Source organism: Podarcis raffonei, chromosome 9 (assembly GCF_027172205.1).
Source record: "Podarcis raffonei isolate rPodRaf1 chromosome 9, rPodRaf1.pri, whole genome shotgun sequence".
In the NCBI taxonomy this organism is placed as follows: Eukaryota; Metazoa; Chordata; class Lepidosauria; order Squamata; family Lacertidae; genus Podarcis; species Podarcis raffonei.
The window spans coordinates 77,931,108-77,955,436 of record NC_070610.1 but is presented as its reverse complement, the minus strand read 5'-3'; the positions used below and the strand labels follow the sequence as shown (position 1 = coordinate 77,955,436).

The following is a 24,329-nucleotide window of genomic DNA, read 5'->3' as shown; positions in this document are numbered from 1 at the left end:
TTTGTATTGTCTTATATTATATGTTGAAAAACCAATAAAAATTTTATAAAAAAAAAAATGAACTTAGAAATTTCCTTCTGCCATTTTTTAAAACGTTCATCTTTCAGGATTACTGGGACTGATTGAAAAAGGAATAACATTTTTGGCAGCACATTCATTTTAATCGCCGCTATTTTCCCTAGCAATAAGAGATTCATGCTGTTCCAGATTTCTAAATTTACTTCAAGCCATTTTTTTCCATAATTAACTTTATATAAGTTTATATTTCATGATGTTAACCATATCCCTAAGTACTCAACCTTTTTTATGGACTTCTATCTCAATATTTTGCTCTGAATCCTGAATCTTTCCACATTCTCTTCAAATCTTTATATGTCTTTTCCCAGGCCTTTTAAATAATTTTACATTGCCACCACATAAGGTAGCATCTTAAACCTTTTGCCCTCCCTTTCTGTTTCTTCTCTATCACAATCAAAGCCTCCCAGATCATTTCACGCATAGCAACATTCACAAGAAGGAGAGGAAAACCCGTAAGATGGCTTTGCTTTGTAGGCTTCTTCTCTTACACCAACTTCATGACACCTAGAAACAAAAAAGCAGGTCCACCCCAACACTGTCAGTTGGAGCTTTAGGCTTTTCCTCATTGGGTTGCGTTGTAGCGCTTACTCGGCAACTCAATCATGCCCCCCCAGCTTCTTTCAAAGCAGCAGAGAAGTGAGAGAGAGCTCATATTTCAGGTTGCAGGACCCTGAAGAGTCTAAAGAGATCCCTTTAGTTTTTTAGGTGTGCACACTGCCTTAGCGCTTCCCCTACCCCCTCGCAAAGACCGAGCCCGTCAGACCGATCAGGCTCGCACTCTGTCTGCCATTCCCGTGGCACCTGGAAGTCCAGACCCATGGTTTCAAGTTACAAGAAAGGAGATTCCAACTAAACATATTTCTGACACTAGGAGCGGTTCAAGAGTGCAATAGTCCCCCCCCCCAGAGGTTGTGGACTCCTTTAATGGAGCTTTTAAAGCAGAGGTTAGATGGCAATCTGTCATGGAGGCTTCAGTTTGAGATTTCTGCATTGCAGAGGGTTGGACTAGATGACCCTCTGAGTCGCTTCCAACTCTACAATCCCATGATTCAATGATTCTAACTTTCAAGCATGTGGTAAAGCCACATGGCGGGATGGAATCCACCTAGCGGTTCTGAAAGCCAGCTTCAGTTCTTCCCTCATGAAACACCCCCACGACCTCCTCTTTCAGAGTTAGGAAAAAGGATCCATGGCACAAGACACAAGTATCATATATACCACCAAGATGATATCCTTTTGTCAATAATTAATTAAAATATCAGTTCTCCTTGGCTGGGTATACAGGACAGATTGACCACAACCATTTCCAGCTGTCAATCATGCAAGACATGGCAGAGAGGTCTGTGAGGGGAATCAGAGCTTACAAGGTTAACAGCTCAGAGTCCTAGCGTCGTCCTGCCTGTTCACCCTGTCGCAGGGATTCAAACCACCGACCTTACGATCAACAAGTCCTAGGCACTGAGGTTTTACCCACAGCGCCACCCGCATCCCTCTCTTCTACTCTAGAAGTATTTATTTACAGCTGTCTGTACCTAAAAGGGTCAGGAGAGTCACAAGAACTGGTTTTGGTTTTTGTGGATGACATAATTCATGTCTCAAGGGCAGACAATCAGGTGCAGACGTTTGCCAAAGAGCTTGGGAAATGTTTCCAACTCAAGAACCTGGGTTCAGTGAGTTTACCTAGGGGTACAGATAGACAGGTCTGAAGATGGAAGCTTCTTGCTCAGTCAGAAAGGCAAGATTGAGCAGTTGCTTGAGAAGTTCAGAATGTCTGATTGTGCAGGGGTTAGAACACCCATGGAGACAAGCTACGTGAAAGACAGTCAGCTAGCGGAACACACTGAGTTTGAGAACGCTGAAATCTTTCAGTCAGCTATGGGTAGTCTGCTGTATCTTTCCCAGTGGAGCAGGCTGGACATTGCTTTTGCTACCAATCTGCTCAGCAGGGAAGCTACAAAGCCCAGTGTAAGTGCCTGGAATGGTATTAAGCGGGTGCTGAGATACCTGCAGGATAGCAAAGACTTCCGTCTCAAACTGTCAGCTACAGGTGATGCCAAACTCACATGCTGAACAGATAGTGACTGGGCGAATCTGGATGAAAGGAAGTCTGTATCTGGGATGGTCATAAAGTTTTGGGAATATTTGGCACAGGGAAGTGTGCCGGACACCATTACATCTGGACATACGTTTCCAGAATGTGTGTCAGAGTGTCCAGACAGGCTTGGTGAAGTTGCAGTACTTCCCAAGCCAGAAGTACCTGGCAGATTCCTTTGAGCTTCCTTTGAGCTTCCAGCGTCATGGGGAGTTCTGTGAAGGTTTGGTTTTGGGGTAAGTGGTGATACTTACAAGCCCCCAGCAGCGCAGGACGAGAGGGAGTGTGAGGGGAATCAGAGCTTACAGGGTTAACAGCTCAGAGTCCTAGTGTCATCCTGCCTGTTCTGGGGAGGAGCTTTCTCTGGATCAAGTCTTGTGATCGATTATGCAGGGTGGAGCTTACTTGCTCCATCCCTGCCATTTGAATGCCATGAAAAGAGCAGCACATGCTGCCAGTGCTGTGCCCACACTGGTGTGGACCCCAGTCTTGCCCCCTGCCAAGTTCTGAAGAAATCGAGAGCAGTTCACTGTGTTTGTTGCCCAATGTTTACATGAGAATAAGGGCATCGGAATTTCCCAGTGATGAAGCCAAAGTTGTATTTGTGATTAGTCTGCTAGAAGGGGACACCAAGCGCTGGGTGGCTCCCATTCTCATTGCCTGGCATGCATGGTTGTACTTATGTGCCTTGTAAGGTAGTGGCGATGGAGATCAGAAGGGGCAATGGGGCATCAAACACACAGAGTAAGGAAACAAATATTGGTATGCATTGCAAATAAATACATGAAACAGAAAACAGGCTATGACTGGACCCTTCCATTCTCTATTTTCGTAGCCATCTACGTTTGAGCTTGCAGAATTAGGTCTTTTCAAGGTGTTTTTGAGGGCTGATGCCAGAGAGTCCCATAATCTAGATGGCAGAGTGTGGATTGTGCATTAAAACAGCAGGGTGGGGTGATCTCTTGGTTTTGGTTTTGTGTAGTGATCATGAGATGCAGTTTCGTTCATCTTAAAGTGTCTTCTTAGAGCCAAGCATCATCCGGCACCTTCTTACAAATATACGGCATTTGCAGATGACATTCTAATGCTATCCAGCAAGTATCAATGCAATCAAAGGTCATTGCAGTGCAGTCATGGTTCAATTCATCATGTAGCGAATAATAAATCCAGTACCTGAAAAGAAAAGAGCAGCACTGATCAATCAAGATTGGATGTCTACTTCTTCACCTGCTCCCCTTGCCTTCTACCATTAAAAAGAGGTTCAGCTCTTTCTCTCTTAACATCCACCCACAATAGGAATGGATTGTTCTCCCCAGATTTTAGAATTCTAACCAAATTTTTAAAAAATCTGTGGGTCAAGACTCTTTTCTTTTTATATGAAGTGATTTCTCATAGGAAACTACAAAATAGTGAGGCTGTCACTTTGGAAGGCTCAGAGGTACACACAAGAACTGTCAGTCAATTTAGTTTGGGCAGTATTCAATCCAGTACTTCTGCTATTGCCAGGATTTCCATTTGTGCAACAGAACCGGCCCTCTCTCCTTTCCATATGCACCCACATCCTCCTCAGATCTGCTCTGGACAGTTGTGGGTGTTGAGAGATCCTTACTCTCTCATAGCAGAGTTAGCACAGTAGTGATTGTTCTGAGCATATGAAAACCTTGTTAGATTTGCATCCGCCTTCATCCACCTCATCTCACATCCATCACCCACCCCATGAATGAGGATAGCAATGACACTATACAGAAACAAAAATAGCTATGTCTACAAATGAAATACAAAATATAATCTATAACCACAAATCCATTATACAGTTGTCTGAAATGATATTATATATCTCACATATATATCTTATCTAAATCTTACATGCTGATTCTATGTTTACTCTAATCAATTATCCATAGTTGATAAAGATATCACCCTAGCCCCACACTTATTGTCAATTCTGGTAAGGCCTTGCATTCTCCAGTGTCCATTGTATACTGAATCAAGTCCCACTACACAGCACTAAAATTCTGTGAAAAATGTATTCTATAAATCCCTCTTTTTTAAAGCTCTCTATGAATCTATTAAATTGAAATTACTAGTAATGGTGTAGAAGGGTTTTTTTTTACTCCCATGAGATGTTTGGGTGAGATCTGCCCTTTGATCAAGTCTAAGATCACATACAGCAGTGGTTCCCAATTGGTGGTCCATGGACCACCCACCCAGGGGCTTCTTGGTGCCATTCAAATAAAAAAACAACTGCTGCAGAGATATCAAAATGTTCAAAGGTAGGGTGGCCCATGGCTTGGCTTTTGAAAAACAAGGGCTCTGCAGTATTTAGCTAACTGGGAACCACTGGCATACAGGGTTTAAGTTCCCAGCTAGTATTATACAACCTCACTGCCAGTTTGTAAAGTTTACTCAATACTTTCGCCAAAAAGGATTAGTGGTTGGTATTGGGTGCAACCTTCTTCATGAGTCATTGCCTTGTTGTGGATAAGGGGCTTGAATAACTCAGTGAAGCTATGAGCTATGGCATGCAGTGCCACCAAAGATGGACAGGTCATAGTGGAGAGTTTTGACTAAACGTGATCCACCTGGAGCAGGAACTGGCAAGCCACTCCAGTATCCCTGCCAAGAAAACTCCATGAACAAAAACAGCAGGCATATAAAAGTTATGTGTGAGTGTCTGGAAGCGGTTGGAGGATGGATGGCGGCTAACAGATTGAGGTTGAATCCTGACAAGACAGAAGTACTGTTTTTGGGGGACAGGAGGCGGGCAGGTGTGGAGGATTTCCTGGTCCTGAATGGGGTAACTGTGCCCCTGAAGGACCAGGTGCGCAGCCTGGGAGTCATTTTGGATTCACAGCTGTCCATGGAGGCACAGGTCAAATCTGTATCCAGGGCAGCTGTTTACCAGCTCCATCTGGTACGTAGGCTGAGACCCTATCTGCCTGCAGACTGTCTCGCCAGAGTGGTACATGCTCTGGTTATCTCCCGCTTGGACTACTGCAATGTGCTCTACGTGGGGCTACCTTTGAAGGTGACCCGGAAACTACAACTAATCCAGAATGCGGCAGCTAGACTGGTGACTGGGAGAGGCCACCGAGACCATATAACACCGGTCTTGAAAGACCTACATTGGCTCCCAGTACGTTTCCGAGCACAATTCAAAGTGTTGGTGCTGACCTTTAAAGCCCTAAAAGGCCTCGGTCCAGTATATCTGAAGGAGCGTCTCCTCCCCCATCGTTCTGCCCGGACACTGAGGTCCAGCTCCGAGGGCCTTCTGGCGGTTCCCTCACTGCGAGAGGCCAAGTTACAGGGAACAAGGCAGAGGGCCTTCTCGGTAGTGGCGCCCGCCCTGTGGAACGCCCTCCCATCAGATGTCAAAGCGATAAACATCTACCTGACATTCAGAAGACATCTGAAGGCAGCCCTGTTCAGGGAAGTTTTTAATATGTGACATTTTAGTGTATCTTTCATCTTTGTTGGAAGCCGCCCAGAGTGGCTGGGGAAACCCAGCCAGATGGGCGGGGTACAAATAATAAATTATTATTATTATTATTATTATTATTATTATTATTATTATGACGCTGGAAGGTGATCCCCTCAGGTCAGAAGGGGTCCAGCATGCTACTGAGGAAGAGTGGAGGACAAGTACAAGTAGATTCAGAGCTGATGAAGCAGCTGGGCCAAAGCCAAAATGCCACTCAGTTGTGGATGTGCCTGGAAGTGAAAGGAAAGTCCAATGCTGTAAAGAAAAATATTGCATAGGAACCTGGAATGTAAGATCCACGAACCATGGCAAGTTGGATGTGGTAAAAAATGAGATGGCAAGAATAAATATTGACATCCTGGGCATCAGTGAACTAAAATGGACAGGAAAGGGCAAATTCAGTTCTGATCATCATCATATCTACTACTGTGGACAAGACTCCCATAGAAGTGGCTCTATGAGTGGCCCTCATAGTCAACAAAAGAGTGGCAAAAGTTGTACTGGGACTCAATCTCAAAAATGATAGAATGATCTCGATACGAATCCAAGGCACACCTTTTAACATCACAGTAATCCAAGTTTATGCACCAACTACTGGTGCTGAAGAAACTGAAAGTGATCATTTCTATGAAGACTTACAACACCTTCTAGAAATGACATCAAAGAAGGATGTTCTTATTATAGGGAATTGGAATGCTAAAGTAGGGAGTCAAGAGATAAAAGGAACAACTGACAAGTTTGGCCTTGGAGTTCAAAATGAAACAGGGCAAAGACTAATAGAGTTCCATCAAGAGAACAAGCTGGTCATCACAAACACTCTTTTCCAACAACACAAGAGATGACTCTACACATGGACATTACCAGATGGGCAGCATTGAAATCAGATTGATCATATTCTTTGCAGCCAAAGTTGGAGAAACTCTATGTGGGACAAGAAGCTACATTTAGAACTGAACATGGAACAACTGATTAGTTCAAAATTGGGAAAGGAGTATGGCAAGGCTGTATATTGTCTCCCTGTTTATTTAACTTATATGCAGAATTCATCATGCGAAAGGCTGGACTGGATGAATCCCAAGCTGGAATTAAGATTGCCGGAAGAAATATCAACAATCTCAGATATGCAGATGACACAACTCTGATGACAGAAATGAGGGGGAATTAAAGAACCTCTTAATGAGGGTGAAAGAGGAGAGCGCAAAATATGGTCTGAAGCTCAACATCAAAAAACCGAAGACCATGGCCACTGGTCCCATCACCTCCTGGCAAGTAGAAAGGGAAGAAATTGAGGCAGTGAGAGATTTTACTTTCTTGGGCTCCATGATCACTGCAGATGGTGACAGCAGCCACGAAATTAAAAGACACCTGCTCCTTGGGAGAAAAGCGATGACAAACGTAGACAGCATCTTAAAAAGAAGAGACATCACCTGCTGAAAAAGGTCTGTATAGTTAAAGCTATGGTTTTCTCAATAGTGATGTATGGAAGTGAGAGCTGGTCCATAAAGAAGGCTGATCGCTGAAGAATTGATGCTTTTGAATTCTGGTATTGGAGGAGACTCTTGAGATTCCCATGGACTGCAAGAAGATCAAACTTCTCCATTCTGAAGGAAATCAGCCCTGAGTGCTCACTGGAAAGACAGATTGTGAAGCTGAGGCCACCTCATGACAAGAGAAGGCTCCCTGGAAAAGATCCTGATGTTGGGAAAGATGGAGGGCACAAGGAAAAGGGGACGACAGAGGACGAGATGGTTGGACAGTTTTCTTGAAGCTACCAGCATGAGTTTGACCAAACTGCGGGAGGCAGTGGAATACAGGAGTGCCTGGCATGCTCTGGTCCATGGGGTCATGAAAAGTCGGACACGACTAAACAACTAAACAACAACAAAATTGGGAGATTTTGATCTAGGAGACCTTGCCAAATTTAAAGCAGCCATCTGTTAATCCAGTCTTGGTAAAAAATGCCAGACCAGTTCGCTCTTCTACTACCAAGCTGTGGATGCGTGAGATCTTACTCTGACCTTGTACATCCATCAACATAGGTTGAAAAGAGTTGTTAGATACTTAAAGGAAACCATGAACTGTCTTAAACTGCCAGCTGACAGCAAAAACAATTAGGAATCTGCCAGGGCTTCTTCAGTTGTGATCCCTGCTCTGCAGGTGTTGGACTAGATGACCCTTAGTGTCTCATCCAACTCTAAATTTCTATGTGTCTATGATTCTATCCAAGAGAGTGACATGAACTACCCTCTCTTACACACTTACTTCATCTGCTGCTATCATTTTAGGTTAGAGATTGCTGGTTATTCAGATTGCTTAGCAGATAACAGCAGAAATACTTTCCTAAAGAGTGTTGCTCAGCTTTAGGTCCCTGCAAGTCCTTTTGAAGCTGAGCTAATCAGCACAAACCATTCAAAAAGATGCCTTCTTCCTCTTCTGAATTACCACATTCATTAGGTTAGAGAAGCAGGAAGAGTAGCCTTTCTGCCTCTGCAGCCTAGTGAGAAGCAGCAGTCACTCACCTGGACAATGATGTGGAGGAGTACATATTTAGGTCTTTGGTAGTAGAGAAAATTGCATGGCAAAATATATTTGGAGAGGGAAAGGATCAATTATGTAAACAGAATCTGCAACTTTTTGGAATGCGTGCTATTAGCAAATATTTCTTCAAAAACTTACTCGTCTTCAGGTAGTTTGCCTGATAGCCATTTCCATTCCACATTCTTGTCTTTAAAGAGTCCAATCCAAAAAAACTTTCTATGACCTTTTACTTCATGGTTTATAAAAAACTATGGTAGGAGTGGAGAGAAAGAAAAAACAGAAAACTTCAGTAGGAATGAGGAGCATCCCAAAACCTTTCTAGACAATTTCCCTTTCTTGGGGAGACTATAATCCTTTGCAGACATTGAACAGACATAAAACAAAAACATTTCAAAAGGAGCAGGTGACACAATTGAAGACCCAATCCATATTTTTTTGGGAAGCAATGATCAAAATTATACATAGTATTCCAAGTATGGTTGCATCAAGCACCAAGAATAATTTTGGTATGGAGGATGCACTATTGTCCCCCTGGTCCAAATTATGATGATGCTTATGATTGATGATGAAATCAAGGAAGTATTCCAAAGGTGAAATACTGTAGTGAAGGGTAACTTCACCTGCCCTCACCAATACTGGCTACATATGTCTTCCAGTCATGACACAGAGTTAAAATTTCCAGATACTATAAATGACTTTGCCATAGAACATCTTGAAACCAGTGGGACAGTGACCTGTGTAGCAAATACTCTAATTTTGGTACCCATGTGTGTTTCTTGGTACCAGAGACACTGGAATCAGTCTGGTTGTGGTATGCTTGATGGGCTGATGGTGGGGTCTCAGCCATGTCTGGGCTCTGCAGCACCCCAGTAGCCCCTCTTCCTGGGCTAAGGGGCTGGGAGAGGGATATACCTTGCAAGCTCCTCTAGAGTCATCTCCATGATACTCTCATGCCAGAAGGTTAGGGTGGTGAGGGAAGCCTTTTTTCTAAGCACTCAGTACATCTCAAAGAGCAGAGGACGAATCTACAGGAAATCCAAGGGATAGATTCCCTTCAGGTATCTACTCCTCCTCTTCCTTCAAGACCTCCTTCCTGACTGCCAGGTTCAGGCTATTAGAGTTCAGCGGCTCTAAGAAATCTTAGTTAACCCCAGATGGTAGCAGATGGTCCCTGCCCCACCCACCCCTTAGCTTGACTGATGGAGTTGCTGCCTTGGCTGCATATAGGTGTATTGGAACTTCTTAATTGGATAGTGATGATAGGATGCCTTTGCCTCAAGGAGATCCCCTACCTTTTTCAATACTTGGCTTTGATGCTCACCTGTTCTTCCACTGTTTCTATAGAAATGAGCTTGGCGCCTTCCCTCTCACACTTTTTTTTGGAATCCATCCATGAGCGTAGCTCAACAGAAAACAGATAGAACGCATTTGAAAATATAACCCAGCCATCTTTCAAGTTTCTAGTAAGGATGTCTTTGAGTTAAGCCAGAGGACGAGACGAAGAGAAAAAGAAAACAAGATAGGGAATTTAAGGGGAACAAACTTGTATTTCTGTGCAGATTTCAATTATTTTTGTTAAGTTCATTTCTGCGGCCACATGATAACATATATTCATCTAGGAAGCTCAAAAAGATTAAAATAAGAGCAACGTTAACTCTTCAACCACTTTATGATGCTGCAGTAAATACTGGGGGGGGGGGCATAGCTGGAACAGGGAGCACAGTGAAGAACCTTTCATTTGAGGGAATAGACAAAAGATGCAAGTCCCCTCACAGGCCTTATCTGAACCCCAGGGGCCTCACCCACTTGTTTCCACCTGGATACTTAGGGCACAATTAGGGTAGACGTTGTAGCCTTATTAGACTTTACCGCTTGGTGGGCTCTGCGTTGCTCCCGGACGGGAGGAAGGAAGTCAAATGACACCGAGGGTTGGTTCAGAAAAAGAGTTCTTTATTTCTGCTCTCCGGAACAGCAGAAAGGCACTTGCGTGGTCAGTCCACAGCAAGTCCAAAGAAATGAGAGATTTCATGCAGTATAGATATCCTCCAGGCACCCTCTCCCCCCTTCCCCAGGAATCCAAGCACGTCAGCTTGTACACGCAGGTTGACATCACAGATTTCCTGCTCTGGTTACTCTTAACCATAAAAGGGTTTTCCTTCCTGTACTTCTGACCATAAAAGGATATTCCTGTTCTTATACTCTTATCTTGGAGCAAGAGGTCACCAACTCCAAGAACACACTCTGGCACTGTTCCCAGACTAGGTCTGTGCGTCAGAGTGTGTCCAGGACGTAAGATAAGACCTAGATGTGTCATCCGTGTTCTACTGAACAGCCAAGGTCATCCTTGCCGTCACAAACTGATAAAGGAGAGGGCTCTGAGCACTTGTTTATACAGCTACACTTTTGTTTATACATTGAGCTCAGAGCTCAAGTTAATGGATTTTAGCTAAGGAAAAATAGGGATTTTGGTGCAGTTTCAAACTGCCTGCACAGTCAGTTTTGGGTTTGGGAGACCCATTCCTTCAACGTGAAGGTTGGGAAAGGGGAGTAGCTATGGTTTATCAAAATTCTCTTTCTCTCTCCAGGCTCTCTGTTCAGTTGCGGAGGGGAAAGGGGACTCTAGAGTGTGTTGTTGATATTGGGCAGCTGGGACAGATGAGGGATTCTGCTGGTTTACCACCCGCTTTGCTGCCTAGCTGTCTCCCTGCCTGAGCTGACAGGATGAATCCAGTGAGCTTCCAAATGGCTCTGGGGGATTTTCCAGCTGATCTGACTGGTGCTCCTGCTGAGCTTTGACCAAGCTCTGACACAACCGACTACTGTTGATGTTTTTGTTTAGCCGTTTAGTCATGTCCAACTCTTTGTGACCCCATGGACCAGAGCATGCCAGGCACTCCTGTCCTCCACTGTCTCCCGCAGTTTGGTCAAACTCATGCTGGTCGCTTCGAGAACACTGTCCCACCATCTCGTCCTCTGTCGTCCCCTTCTCCTTGCGCCCTCCATCTTTCCCAACATCAGGGTCTTTTCCAGGGAGTCTTCTCTTCTCATGAGGTGGCCAAAGTATTGGAGCCTCAACTTCAGTACTACTACTACTACTTCTACTACTACTTCATTTACATGCTTTTTTGTTTTCCCTAGCCACTCTGGGTGACTTCCAACAAATTAAAACACAATTGTACACAAAACATTAAAAACTTATCTGAACAAGGCTACCTTCAGATGTCTTCTGAAAGTCAGGTAGTTGTTTATTTCCTTGACATCTGGTGGGAGGGAGTGCCACAGTGTGGGCACAGCTACCCAGAAGGCCCTCTGACTTGGCTTGGACCATTGACACAATTGGCCCTGAGCGTCCTCTCCCGCTTCATGCAGCCTGTTTTGCCCCCTGGTATACTGCAGAGGTTAGGGTGAAGAAAGAAGCTGGGAGATGGCTTGAACGCGTGTGGAAGAAACTCTGGTTGAATGCAATCGACTACTAGTAAGGGCTCATCCTCGAACCTAACAAGTGGCAGTAAAGGCTACAAAGAAGGCTTGCTTTGCTTCCTCCATTGTGCCATCCAGCAGAGCTTTCCCAGGTAGTGCAGGCCCTGCTACAGTCTGGCCCGATGGAGATGGTAGAACTGAAAGCAGCTTTCTCTGACTTGTTTGCAAAGCATTTGGAGGATAAAATTGCTTGCATCTTGACCCTTCTATTACAGCAGATGAATCTCAAAGGGTGTCCAAAGCAGAGTCTGTTTCCATTGTGATGGGTGTGTTTCAGTCAGTATGGTTCAAGAATGCGGACAAGGTGCTTGGATCGGTCAGGACGACCACTTGCACTCTGACCCCTGCCCCTTGTGGCTGATACAAACTAGCAGGGAGGGTACAGCTTTTTTAAAGTCACTATCTTCTTGATTCCTGAGTCTGCCAGTCACTTTTGCCTTTTCAGGAGAGTCCAGCATAGTTTGTGATTCTTCCTTGCTCGGAACTGTTGCTTCTTTTCATCTTTGGGCTAGTAGCATCCTTGCAGCAGTTGTCGCATACATAAACAGTCCTTTCTGGTCTTTTGGAATATCAGAACTTGTGATCCCTAACAGAAATGCTTCTGGTTTTCTAACAAATGTAACTTTAAACATTTTTTTGATTCAATATATATTATTATATATTCATTATATATCACTTCCCAGAAAGACTTTGTTATCTTGCATGACCACCACATATGATAAAAGCTACCCTCCTTCTCTTTACATTTCCAACAAATTTTAGAGCTTGTTCTATCCATTTTGGATAACTTAGTAGGAGTTGGATACCACCAACACATCATTTTCATATAATTTTCTTACAGCGTACAACATGCTGTGAATTTCAAATCTGTTTTCCATAGCCTCTCCCAATCTTCTATTTGTATGTTATGTCCTAAGTCCTCTGCCCAGATTATCATAACCTATTTAACCTGTTTGTCCTTTGTATGCCATTCTAGGAGCAGGTTATACATTTTGGAAAGATGTTTTAGTACTATTTTCTAAAAGTTCTTTTTGGAATCTTGATATCGTATGACTAAAAGCTCTCTTGAAGATATCATTCACTTGAAAATACTATAGCCAATCTGTTGCTAGTTCTCTTATCTCTTAAAAATCTTTTAATTTTAACTGATTTTCTACTTCAGTTTACAATTATCTATGGCTCTTATGTTCACTTTTCTCAAAGATATTGCTTCCAAAGGGAAAATCCACCAGTGTTTTTTTCTCAAATAGATTTTTATACTTTTTCCATAGGCTGAAAATCAATTTTCTTATTATATGATTCTGAAATGCTTTATGAACCTTTGCTTTTTCATACCATATGTAAGCATGCCATCCAAATCTATTATCTGGAATAGATAATAAATCTAAATCTAGAATGTCTGCACTTTTCAGCATGATCCAGCATCCTGGAGCCAGCAGAAACAGGATGCTCCATAATAGAATTACAGATCCGGCAGGGAGAAACCTCCTCTCTCTCTTGCATCTGTTAATAATTTATATTTTATCCTTGGTTTCTTCCCTTGCCAGATAAACCTGGAAATGTCCTTTTGCCATTGCTCGAAGTATCCGACACTGCCTATTACCAGGACTGATTGAAATAAGAATAACATTCTTGGTAGTACATTCATTTTTTCAAAGATATTCTTCCCCAAAATGATAAGTTCATTCTTCCCTATAACTCTGTCTTTCTTTTATTTCTTTCATTCCTTCCGATAATTGTCCTTATATAAATTAGTATTCTTAGCTGTTAACAAAACTCCTAGATATTTTCCCTTTTTATGTATAACTAAATCTGTTTTCTGTTGTAAATCTTTTTTTCTTTCTCCATCATATTTTTAGCCAAAACCACCAACTGTCTGATCGACAAGTCCTAGGCTCCGTTGTTTAACCCACAGCGCCACCTGCGTCCCTTCGTCTTATTTAAATTTAATTTAGAACCTATGACCTGCCCAAAGTCCCGTATCTTTTCTAAAACTTTTGGTAGAGTATCTTTAAAGTAAAGAAACTTCCTGAGCAAGGTTCTTGAGTGGGTAGTCGTGGACCAGATCCAGGTGCTCTTGGAGGCAACTGATTTTCTAGATCCATTTCAATCAGGGTTTAGGTCTGATTTTGGCATAATTTCTTTAAAGGCAATCATTTTTCCCAACGCCAAAGAAAAAGAGGGGAAATGGCATTATACAACTCTCATGAAATGTGTGTTTTGGTGCTGACCATCCTTCACTTGTTTTTATGTACAAGTGACGCAATCTGCATTTGTTCCCCTTCTCTGCTCTCGCATCTAAAGCTTTATAAACTATTTTATAATCACTTTACCTGTTATGTATTCAGTGTTCTGTGCTTGCCTGAATTTGAATATGGACTAAGGATTCTGAGCCCCTGTGTTCTGATTCAATACATGATATCCAGTCACGTCACTCCTTTTTCCCACACAAGGCTGCAATCATGGAGCACCTGCACTGGCTTTTGGATAAGAAATCTCCTTGGATCTGGGGCCATGCTCAGAATGCTGCTTTCAATGCTGTCAAACAGCTGCTCTCCCCTGAAAGAGTCCTTACCCATTTTGATGAGACCAAGCTTGTTGTGCTTGCCTGTCACACCTCCCCATATGGAACTGGCGCAGTCCTCAGCCACCAGTAGCCAGATGGGTGAGAGGCCCCCAATGCATTCTACTCCAGAACTTTGTCATCTACGAATGCAATTATGTCCAGATTGACAAGGAGGCCCTTGCTATCATAGCAGAAGTAAAGAAGTTCCATGACTACACCTATGGCCACCACTTCATTATCATAAGTGACCACAAGCCTTTGCTGGGCCTTTGCGCTCCTGCATAGAGTCACCCAGGCATTGTCCATATGAAAGCTCTGGCCAGTAGCTACATCTGGTGGCCAGGCATTGATTCCGCAGTAGAAGAGTTGGTCCAGCACTGCCAGTCTTAACCAGACATGCCTCAGGCCCCAATCCGACAGTAGGAGATAACACACACACCATGGTCAAGACTCCGCATTAATTTTGCTGGCCCATATCAAGGTCAGACATTCTTCATCATTGTGGACTCCTTGTCAAAGTGGCTCAATGTGGTGGCAGTGTCAGCAATGACCTCCAGGATCGTATTCTGGGCCCTGCTGCGGGTCTTTCTTCACCATACACAGCCTGCCAGACAACATCATGTCTGATCATGGAGTACAGTTCATGTCAGCCAAGTTACAGAAGTTCATGGCCTACGACCTAATCCGGCATGTCACAGCAGCACCGTTCTACCCATCAATGAATGGGCGATCTTAGAGAATGATGAGGACCTCACAAAATCCTTCAACTGGGTTGCCCAGGGGGCTGGAACAATTGCCTAGTGGATTTCCTGCTACAGCAGCACATTCAAACTCTGCATTGAATAGTTGAAGCCCAGCAGAGCTCCTTATGAACTCGAAACTGGCATTACTCCTGGATTGGTTGCACCCTAATCTGGCATCTGATTGACCTCTTGGCTGAGAGGCTCCAGCGGCCCCCAGTTCCTTTGCCCCTGATGACCCTGTCTACATCCAGAACTATGGGGATTGTCCTGCCTTGCTCTCCACCGCTGTTACCAGGGCACTGGGCCAGGGTCCTACAAGGCTGCCACACCAGATGCTCAGGTCCACTGCCAGCATGTGGACCAAACACCCCACCGTCTGGCTGATGCCCCAGTTCCAGTCACTGCTCCCACACCTGAGCACAGGGACAAGGTGAACGATCAGCCTGGCTCACAGACTGATGCACCCGATGAGGACCCTGCGGCCCAGGGTAGGGCTGAGGAATTGGGCCCCAACACTGCACCACCAGACAGCGCAGAGTCAATGACATCAGTGACACCCACGACAACAGCTGCACCTTCATTGGCATCCCCAAGGACCCAAGGCAATGAGCTTCACCACTCCCAGAGGGTGAGGCACTGCCCTCACCACTTTGATGACTAGGTGTGTTGACGGGGATGCAGTTTTGTGCCTAAGAGGGAGGGGTGTTATGTATTCAGTGGTCTGTGTTTGCCTTAGCTTGAGTCTGCACTAAGCATTGTGAGCCGCTGGGTTCTGATTAGATACATGATATCCAATCACAGGACATTTCAGGATTTGGGCTATTGCGATTGGCCCTTAAACTCTCAGTTATGATTCTCAGCTTGGGAGTTTAGGCAGACAAGCACAATGAGAGTGGGAGTGGCCTAGGCTTTCAGAAATGTCTGTAAGCATTTGCTTTGCCCCTGTTGTCCAGTCCTGTTAGTTCAATAAAAGGTTCTTGCTGTTATCACTGGGTCTTGCTTGGTGGGAACCCACCTAAAATTCATTACCTATTTAGGAAGTGTTTCCAGTGAAGGAGAGCCCACCTTAGAGACCTGTGCAGATAAATGGAGGACCCTATCCTGACCTAGCTTTGGCGGTCTGAGTACTGGGTAGAGAGAGGGTTGCTATTGTCCACAGGTATTCTAACCCACATGCCAATGAGCCAATTCACTATGTGAGGGGGCTTGAGGGCTCCTTTCTGATGATGGGTTGTGAAACAGGAGAGAGATTTTGCTGTTGCACCAACCACCCCACTGCCCAGCAGTCTCTCTGAGCAAGTTGGTGGAAGTTGCCTCGGGAGTGCTATTCAAGAATCTCTCCCCCATGGGTGAATATAATAAAGGACAGGTCTTTTAGCTGACCTGTTTTGATTGTCTCTTCTATAGCAAAGAATGGCAGTCTTTTCTTTCCTCACCATAGAAGCTAAATCAATTCAGCAGATCAGGAGAGTTGAACTGAATTTCTCTGATGTTTCCCTAGGGTGGCCAGGTGCAAAGAAGGGCACCACTCTGCTCTGGTAGTAAGAGTTTTCACACCTTTTCAGCTGGTGCAGACTCAGGGCAGGTTCCCACTGCGCTACAATTCTTCAGCATCATAGGGTAGCTTACCAATTTCCTTTTGCAGTCGATCATTTCTTTTGGCAAGATACCGCACTTCCTCTGATAAGTTTTGAGCTGCAGCGAGTATTTGGAAGTCTAAAGGTTTGAAACAGTTTAAGGCAGGAGTATCTGAAATAACAATCTGCAAATATTAAGAAACCATTTTCAAACATTTTGGAACACTCTAGCCTGAATCAAGAAGCAGAGCTCCAGGATGGGGTTCCTATGAATATGAGGGCAGACTTGATCACCAATGGAAAGCCTCAGAAGACCCCTGCAGCTGGATTACATCAAAGACCCATGAAATCCACTATCCTATACTCTTATATTAAAAGTGGCTCATGAAGTATCTTTTATATTCCCCTCCTTTGTCCTCCTTTTCTGTTGGGAATCACAGGGTCACAAAACAATTCCAAAACTCTGGGCTGGAGCCGCCCAGAGTGGCTGGGGAGACTCAGCCAGATGGGCAGGGTATAAATAATAAATTATTATTATTATTATTCCCGCCTCGAGTCCCACAGTAAAGCCAAATATACAAAGATTAGGTAAAGGTAAAGGTACCCCTGCCCGAACGGGCCAGTCTTGACAGACTCTGGGGTTGTGTGCCCATCTCACTCAAGAGGCCGGGGGCCAGCGCTGTCCGGAGACACTTCCGGGTCACGTGGCCAGCGTGACAAAGCTGCATCTGGCGAGCCAGCACAGCACACGGAACGCCGTTTACCTTCCCGCTGGTAAGCGGTCCCTATTTATCTACTTGCACCCGGGGGTGCTTTCGAACTGCTAGGTTGGCAGGCGCTGGGACCGAGCAGCGGGAGCGCACCCCGCTGCAGGGATTCGAACCGCCGACCTTTCGATCGGCAAGCCCTAGGCGCTGAGGCTTTTACCCACAGCACCACCCGCGTCCCGACATACAAAGATTACTTTACGGTTTTCAATTATGCTTTCTGAAATCTAAGAATATACAGGCACCCAAACTCTTTTTTTGATGAATATTGAGTTGCATTCCACAGAGAACTAAGCAGGACATTACGTCACTGCAAGGATTTCTCCTTGTGCAATGCAATCTTCAGTCCCTTTCCCTCTCTTCGCATCCGTTCTGAAGTTTTCCCCACCCTGGGGAGCAGCTTTGGTGATGGCATGCAGGGAGAAGTGGGGGCAAAGTTCCCTTGTGCCAGTGCTAAAATCTAGCACTAGCACAAACATTGTGAATTAACAGTGTGACGGGGGAGGACAGCATTTCTAGTGGGGGGATGTGAGAATCACAACCATCTGCTTTTCTTCCTGCTGAGCAATGAAACAGTTATAAACTCTATTGGGTGATGAGTTTCATTGAATATGTGTTTTGCTCACACAATATGAATCCCAAAGTGAACTAAAGGAATTGAAGTTTGTTTAAACTAAACACGTTCTAGCAAAAGTGAGGATTTGTATATAAAATGCTTACCATCCTTGTCTTTATAGTTTGAATCAATCCCAACAACAATGTTTCGAATCATGTTCATTGCCATTTCAATCTCCACTCTTTTTTTCATTTCCTTCTGATCTAAGGAGGAGGTAGGTAGAAATGAAATTAAGAAATTGTGTTGTAGCACCCTGGACTGATGAGCTGGGGGAGGGGATACTTGGTGTCAAACTGCTTTTAATATTGAATTTTAAATACTGACTTGTAACATTTTCCAGGACCTTAGGGAGAAGGCTGAATAAAAAATCAAATCAACATGAGCTCCAACCCAACTATGCTAAGACCAAGATCATGGTCTTCTCTGCCCGACCGAGACTCCATCGATGGTCGATGAACGGGATCCCCCTAGAGCAGGTTAACTGCTTTAAATGTCTGGGACAAGTAATACGGTCAAATAGGTCTTTTCTGGCCCATAGAGACTATATAACAACTAATGCATCTAAAGCAGCCACCCAGATTAGATCTCTATATGCTAAGAATCAGGCTCAATCAGTGAAGATAGCTTTGAGACTCTTTCAAATGAAAGTCCTCCCCCTTCTTTTGGTGGGCATCTCTTTAGGCTCCCGTAGGGATTTTTTGAAACTGGATTCTATCCAAACGCGATTCCTTAGAGCCATCCTTAGGATTCCCCCCTCGGTAGCGGGTGCGGTTATGAGATTAGAGGTCGGCTGGCAAGCTCTACGGTATGTGGCCTTGAAGACGAAGCTCTGGCTATGGCTCAAGCTTTGTTTTAAACCAGTGGGTATTGCCCCCTTGATATTGAGGGACGATTTCCAATCATCGTGGGAAAGGGAGGTCATTAACGAGGTTCAATCCTGCGGATTGTCTCACCTTTACTTTGAGTCTATGACGTACAATCAAGCTAGAGCTGTGATCTCCCGGAGACTGAGTGACATTGCCAGACAAGAGGACATAGCCCAGGTAAAACCAGGGATGTTCCTAGGGGACCAGATTTATCGGACCATACCAGCCCCCTACCTTGCAGAAATCCACTATGTGGAATACCGCAGACTTCTTACAGCTGCTAGACTAAATGTCCTTGACTCTGCGATATTGTGGGGAAGGTACAGGGGAGTACCATACACCCAGAGAACCTGTCATTGTGCCATGGGTGTGGTTGAGTCCACCGAACACATTCTCTTGACTTGCCCTTCTTATGCAGAGCTTAGACAAAATTTTATAGACCCACTCCTATGTCAATTTAGCTTCCTACCCGGAGAAAACCAGGTTTTACACTTGCTGAATAATGTCACTAGAGCTATACCTTCCTTGGTGGCCAAATTTCTTTTTTTAGCTTTTAAGCGTCGCAAGACTATAATTGACTGTATTGATATGGGGCTATCTGTTTAGCCCATTTTAGTGTTGGCTAAGTTCTAAAATCTTCCTGGATGTTTTAACTGTGTATTGACAAATGTACTTTTTTCTGACTGACGGTCGAATAAAAGGTTGATGATGATGATCAAATCAACAAAAACATAAATCTGAGTTCTATTAATATTTTCTGCTCCCAGCCCTTATATTGATGTTTCCTGTCCCTTGATTGTGGCTGCCCTGGTGCTCTGAAGTCCTGTTTCCATTTGGCCTGTTGCTTCTGTCATCAGATTGTTGGCCTTCCTTTGAAAGCTTTAGATTTTTTGGTGTCTAGATACACCTGTCCTCTTTGTCCTAGAGACTTGCATTTGCCAAGCTGCCTCATGCCCTGCCGTATGCTCAAAATATGCAAATTCTTAGATAATTTGGTTCATTCCACTCCGAGCTTTGCTTACTTTGAGTGCCCTTTAAAAATGAATTAGCTTGGCAAATAGGTCATGTGTTCATTTTTCCAGTGCTATTTTTCTGGAGAAAGAGGTGGCAAATTCACCTTGAATATCTCCCTTGTTCTCTTAGATTGGCAACAGAGCCCACCCGAGAGGGGCTGGAACTGAGTCCTGATGAATTCCGATTGAAAAAAGCCCTGCATATATCTCAATATTTAGGTAGGCTCTGGACTCACCCACTTTGGCTATGGCCTTATCCTCTGCAGCCTGTTTTTCCCCCAAGCACTTTCCTTCAGGAGACTGGAGCCCTAGCAGAGGGCAGGGTGGTGAGGACCAGGAATTGGGGCTCTCCCCCAGCAGATGAGGATTAGTTGGGAAAGGAGCAGAGAATGGCAACTGGGAAAGGGAATTGTCCAGGGTGTTCCAGGGACTTGTGTTAGCCTGTGCTTCTGTTCCAAGTGCTGGAACTCACTTATTCAGGGAGAACAAAACAGTGTCATTGCTCTCAATGCTGACAGCTGTAACTCACTCCCTGAATTCAAAGAGAGTTGAAGAGGGTAAATGGAAGGTGGATCCTGCCATCTCTTTTTGGAAATGCTGTTGGCATTGAAGCAAAGCTCGTGATATTAATTGCAAAGTATGCTAATTATGTACTTACATAGAAGGAAAATCAGGAGTGTCATGGCAGTGAGGATGAAAATCTCAAGTACGACAAATCTTTCACCCGTTGGAGATGTGATGAAAGCAACCATGCTCTGAAAACCAGATGCTAGAAGAAAGAAAATTCTGCTTTAACCATCAGTAACCAACATACCATTCCCAACCCAGGAAAAAGGGTTCCATATGCTGTGGCAGCCATCAGCCAGGACAGTCCATTGTTCAGGGGGTGGGCCCTTGGGAGGATAAGCAGGTGGAGGAAGCAAAGCGAGATGCCTTGCTGCTTGAGGGAAGTTTTCTGACCAATTTCTGGATCAGAAAACAGTAGCGTCTGGTACTAAATGATTTTCTGCTCCCCAAACAAATGACAAGATGCTCCCTCTGTACACATAATTCCACATACAGAAGCTGGTCTGGACTGGCCCTTGGCTCTTATTTTGATGCTGCTGATGGGGCAGCAGACTAACTGAGGAGGTGCAGCGCAGCTTGTGTGGTCTGCCCATCTCTGCCCACCTCAGCACCTGCTACCATTCCTGGCTGTACACAGTAAAGGAACACCACAGCCAGCAGCAAAGAGTGGGCTGAATCCTGGGGTTTCTGTGGGGATTAGTGGATCTCTGGCACCCAAAGAGCTGTGTGTGCTTTTCTCTGCACTCCTCCCTAGCACAACCTGACTGGTTCCACTCCCTGCCTGTCTCTCCATCAACTTCCCTTTCCCATGCATTCCTCTACTTTATGAGAAACCTCATTCCATATGACTGTGCTGTATACAGACCACCAGTTTCATCTGCTGCTGCTGCTGCTGCTGCTGTTGCTGTTGCTGAATCCTTTCTGGGTGCTTCATTATCTATGGACTCTGCACCCTTTTCGGGTGTTGGCGTCTCCACCCTTTCAGTTTTGTCTGTGAAACAACAAGCCATTATAACATGGAGGATAAGACTATGAACACATTGGTTGGAGTATAAGTCTCTCATCAAGTATGAGAGTTCATCATGTTCACTTTTGTTGTCCTGCACTTAATCTCCCTATTACAAGAACATAATTATAAAAGTAGATACGCATGTAGAAATGTAAATGTTTGCATTATTATAAATGATGCAGGAGGAAATGACCAACAAGAGGACCCACAAAGGGGAGGGGAGAAGTCCAGGAGATTCTATGGAATCGTGTTTTTATATTGTATGTTGATATGTGACTGTAAAATTTTAATTTGCAAAACCAAATAAATCAATTTTAAAAAACCCCAAAAAGACTTTGGAGACCACAAGCTGGACCTGGAAAAGAAGCAGACGGAAGCTGTGCATTTCTTGTGCATTCCACTACTTTTATGAGAAACCTCATCCCATATGACTGTGCTGTATACAGACCATCAGTTATAGTTGCAAGTTGTTCTGCCTCCGCTGGGGCTTCTGCTGGTGCTTTTGCTGGTGCTTCTGCTGGTGCTGTACGCTTTGTGGGTTTTTTGGGCTTTGTGGGCTTTGCAGGCTTTGCGGGTGCTGGCTTCTCCATCCTCTCAGTTTTGTCTGTGAAGCAACAATCTAGAATCAGATAAAAACAAATGGAGAATAAGACTATGAGCAAATTAGGTAGAAAGCGGCCTCTATCAGTATTAGACAATCCTTTCCCATGAAGACATTGTTGAGTCCAACATAATTGAATCGTCTCTCTTTTTTCCTTTTGCTGGATCAATCTCAGTTTTAAACCAAAAGAATGTTCCATATGGATTCCAAGGCATTTAAATTATTATTTTTTAGTAATATAGCACATTCTCATTTTGCATCCTATTCCTCTTTAAACTCCTGGACATCTAGTTTACAGGACTCCAGCAAGATGTTCACCATTTAATAGATAGTGTGGGATCTATTAGGGAAGTTTTTAATGTGTGGTGTTTTATTTTGTTTATTTTGTTTTTAATCTGCTGGCAGCCGCCCAGAAAGTTGCTGGGGAAACCCAGCCAGATGGGCGGGGTATAAATAGTAAATTGTTATCATTATCATTATTATTATCATTATTATCTTTGAGGTCTTCAGATGTTCCTGGGTGCCAATTCCCTCCATCACAGGCATCATGGTCAATGGTTGGGGATGTCAGGAGAGGTAGACCAATAACATCCTCCCCACCCTTTAAGGAAGGTATATACATTTAATTATATAACTGCCTCCTGATCATCAGAAAAGATGGAGTACTAGATCTGGTCTCAGTTGGATGCATATAAATCCAACTGAATCCAGCAAGACTTTGAAGACCATGAGTTGGACCTGGAAAAGAAGTAGAGGAGAAGCTGTTACACAGGCTCCCCAAGTGTGCCATTTTGTTTTCTTTTTGTGAAACCCAGCCTGACATCTGATGCTGTGGCTTAAAGAAAGAATGAGGGCTGTTGTCTAATCCCATTTCAAAGCCATCTGAGCTAGCAGTCCTTGATATGCTAGTAAATGGGTTTTTCCAAAGACTTATATTTTCTGGATCATGATCTGGATTTACAAACTGGGCCCATGAATCAGAGCAGCACACCTGTATTGCCAGGGAATAAAACAGAATGTGGTGCTCCTGTTTTGCAATGTAGCTGGAGCTTTAATATAAGGGACATGGTTGTTGGAGAAGAAGTGAAAGCAACTTCATGGCTTGGCCAGCTATCAAACACTTGACTACATAGGGGAAGGAAGGAGGAAGCAGTTCTCTGGGAACAGGGAAAGTAACCTTATTTTGACCGAACCACAGAGATAAATAATGCAAATGAAGGCTCTCATGCCCGCGTGTGTTGACTCCCAGGCAGGGAGGATGAGAATGGAATTAACATCATGAATTACATCTGTTGTCAGCTTGGCATGAGACCTTCACTATGGACTATATAAGGGTCAGCAGCTGAAGGGGACAGGGAGATCTTGATACATTGTTCTATACTTCATGCCAGAATGTGAAGAGAATGTCCACCTGCCAGCCTGAAGTGTCCCAGATAAACCTTCCAAATCTTCATTGGCTGGGGGGACACAAAGAACTGAACCTATGCTACCTGTAATCTCATTATTGTTGCCTAAGACATTCTGCTTATTGGTTATATTGCTAGCTTTATAGTTTATTCCAGTCACTGTTGGCTTTATATTAGACTCTATTCTACGTTGCTGATCAATTTCTTTGCTAATGTTTACCAATTAATTGAAGTTTTTCTCTAACTAAGAGTCTCCGTCCAGTGGAATCCAAAGAACCTCTTGCCTGCCTGGTGGTTGCTATTTGCCAAACTGCCAGTAATACAGTAATACAACTGGTAATACAGCATCTATAGACAGCCCTCGAATGTTCCACCACTCAATTTCATTGGATGACCCTGAGTTCTAGTATTTAAAAGAGAAAAACCATCTGTAGTTTATAAAAGCTCCCTATCATTTTCCCTCTTAGTGACCTTTCGGCCCTGGAATGAGACCCTGCAAATATCATCGCTTGTAAGGAAAGTGTTCAACCTCTCAGACCTCTTTCTGTTTGGATACCTTGGTGTTGCCATGGAACAATCTTTTCCCTAATTTCCTCCTAAGGGTTTTTCATCCTTCCACTGGCTAAGAACCACCTCCCTTGTGATGTCAGGCATTCCAGAACTCCTCCCATTTAGGCTATACCATTTCCTGATTGGCTGCTCATTTTAGCCAATCAGCATTCCACATAAAGCATAAACCCAGGCAAATGTTGGTTTCAGAGTTGATATCCTACTTATTTTTTTCAAAGTGTTCTTAGGAATATAATCCTTTATTTAGGCCGGGTACATACTTTACCTTCAAAGCATATCCCCCAGAAGAATCCTTACTCCTCATAAACTCTGCTAGTAATATTGGAAAGCTTCCTATCTCAACACTTGTACCAGGAAAT

The 24,329-nt window shown here is 44.0% G+C and overlaps 2 protein-coding genes across 3 annotated transcripts in view; both read right to left on the bottom strand.

Moving 5' to 3' along the window:
- The window catches only part of LOC128420550 (CD209 antigen-like), a 57,784-nt gene extending 35,056 nt beyond the window's left edge, over window positions 1-22,728 (bottom strand). Inside the window, exons 1-9 of one of the 2 annotated variants that reach the window (XM_053402147.1) lie at window positions 22,633-22,728; window positions 21,842-22,012; window positions 21,250-21,375; window positions 20,476-20,586; window positions 18,043-18,141; window positions 16,608-16,694; window positions 9,511-9,662; window positions 8,328-8,437; window positions 3,192-3,343 (exon numbers count right to left, since the gene is read on the bottom strand). In XM_053402147.1, coding sequence (XP_053258122.1) covers window positions 3,193-3,343; window positions 8,328-8,437; window positions 9,511-9,662; window positions 16,608-16,694; window positions 18,043-18,141; window positions 20,476-20,586; window positions 21,250-21,375; window positions 21,842-21,983 — 978 coding nt within the window. In that variant the 5' untranslated portion in view covers window positions 21,984-22,012; window positions 22,633-22,728 and the 3' untranslated portion in view covers window position 3,192. Of the gene's footprint in view, window positions 1-2,971; window positions 3,344-8,327; window positions 8,438-9,510; window positions 9,663-16,607; window positions 16,695-18,042; window positions 18,142-20,475; window positions 20,587-21,249; window positions 21,376-21,841; window positions 22,013-22,632 lie in introns of those variants that run through there. The other variant, XM_053402146.1, reaches the window with a different exon arrangement.
- The window catches only part of LOC128420551 (CD209 antigen-like protein D), an 86,653-nt gene that overhangs the window by 35,056 nt on the left and 27,268 nt on the right, over window positions 1-24,329 (bottom strand). The gene's annotated exons all lie outside the window — the stretch shown is intronic.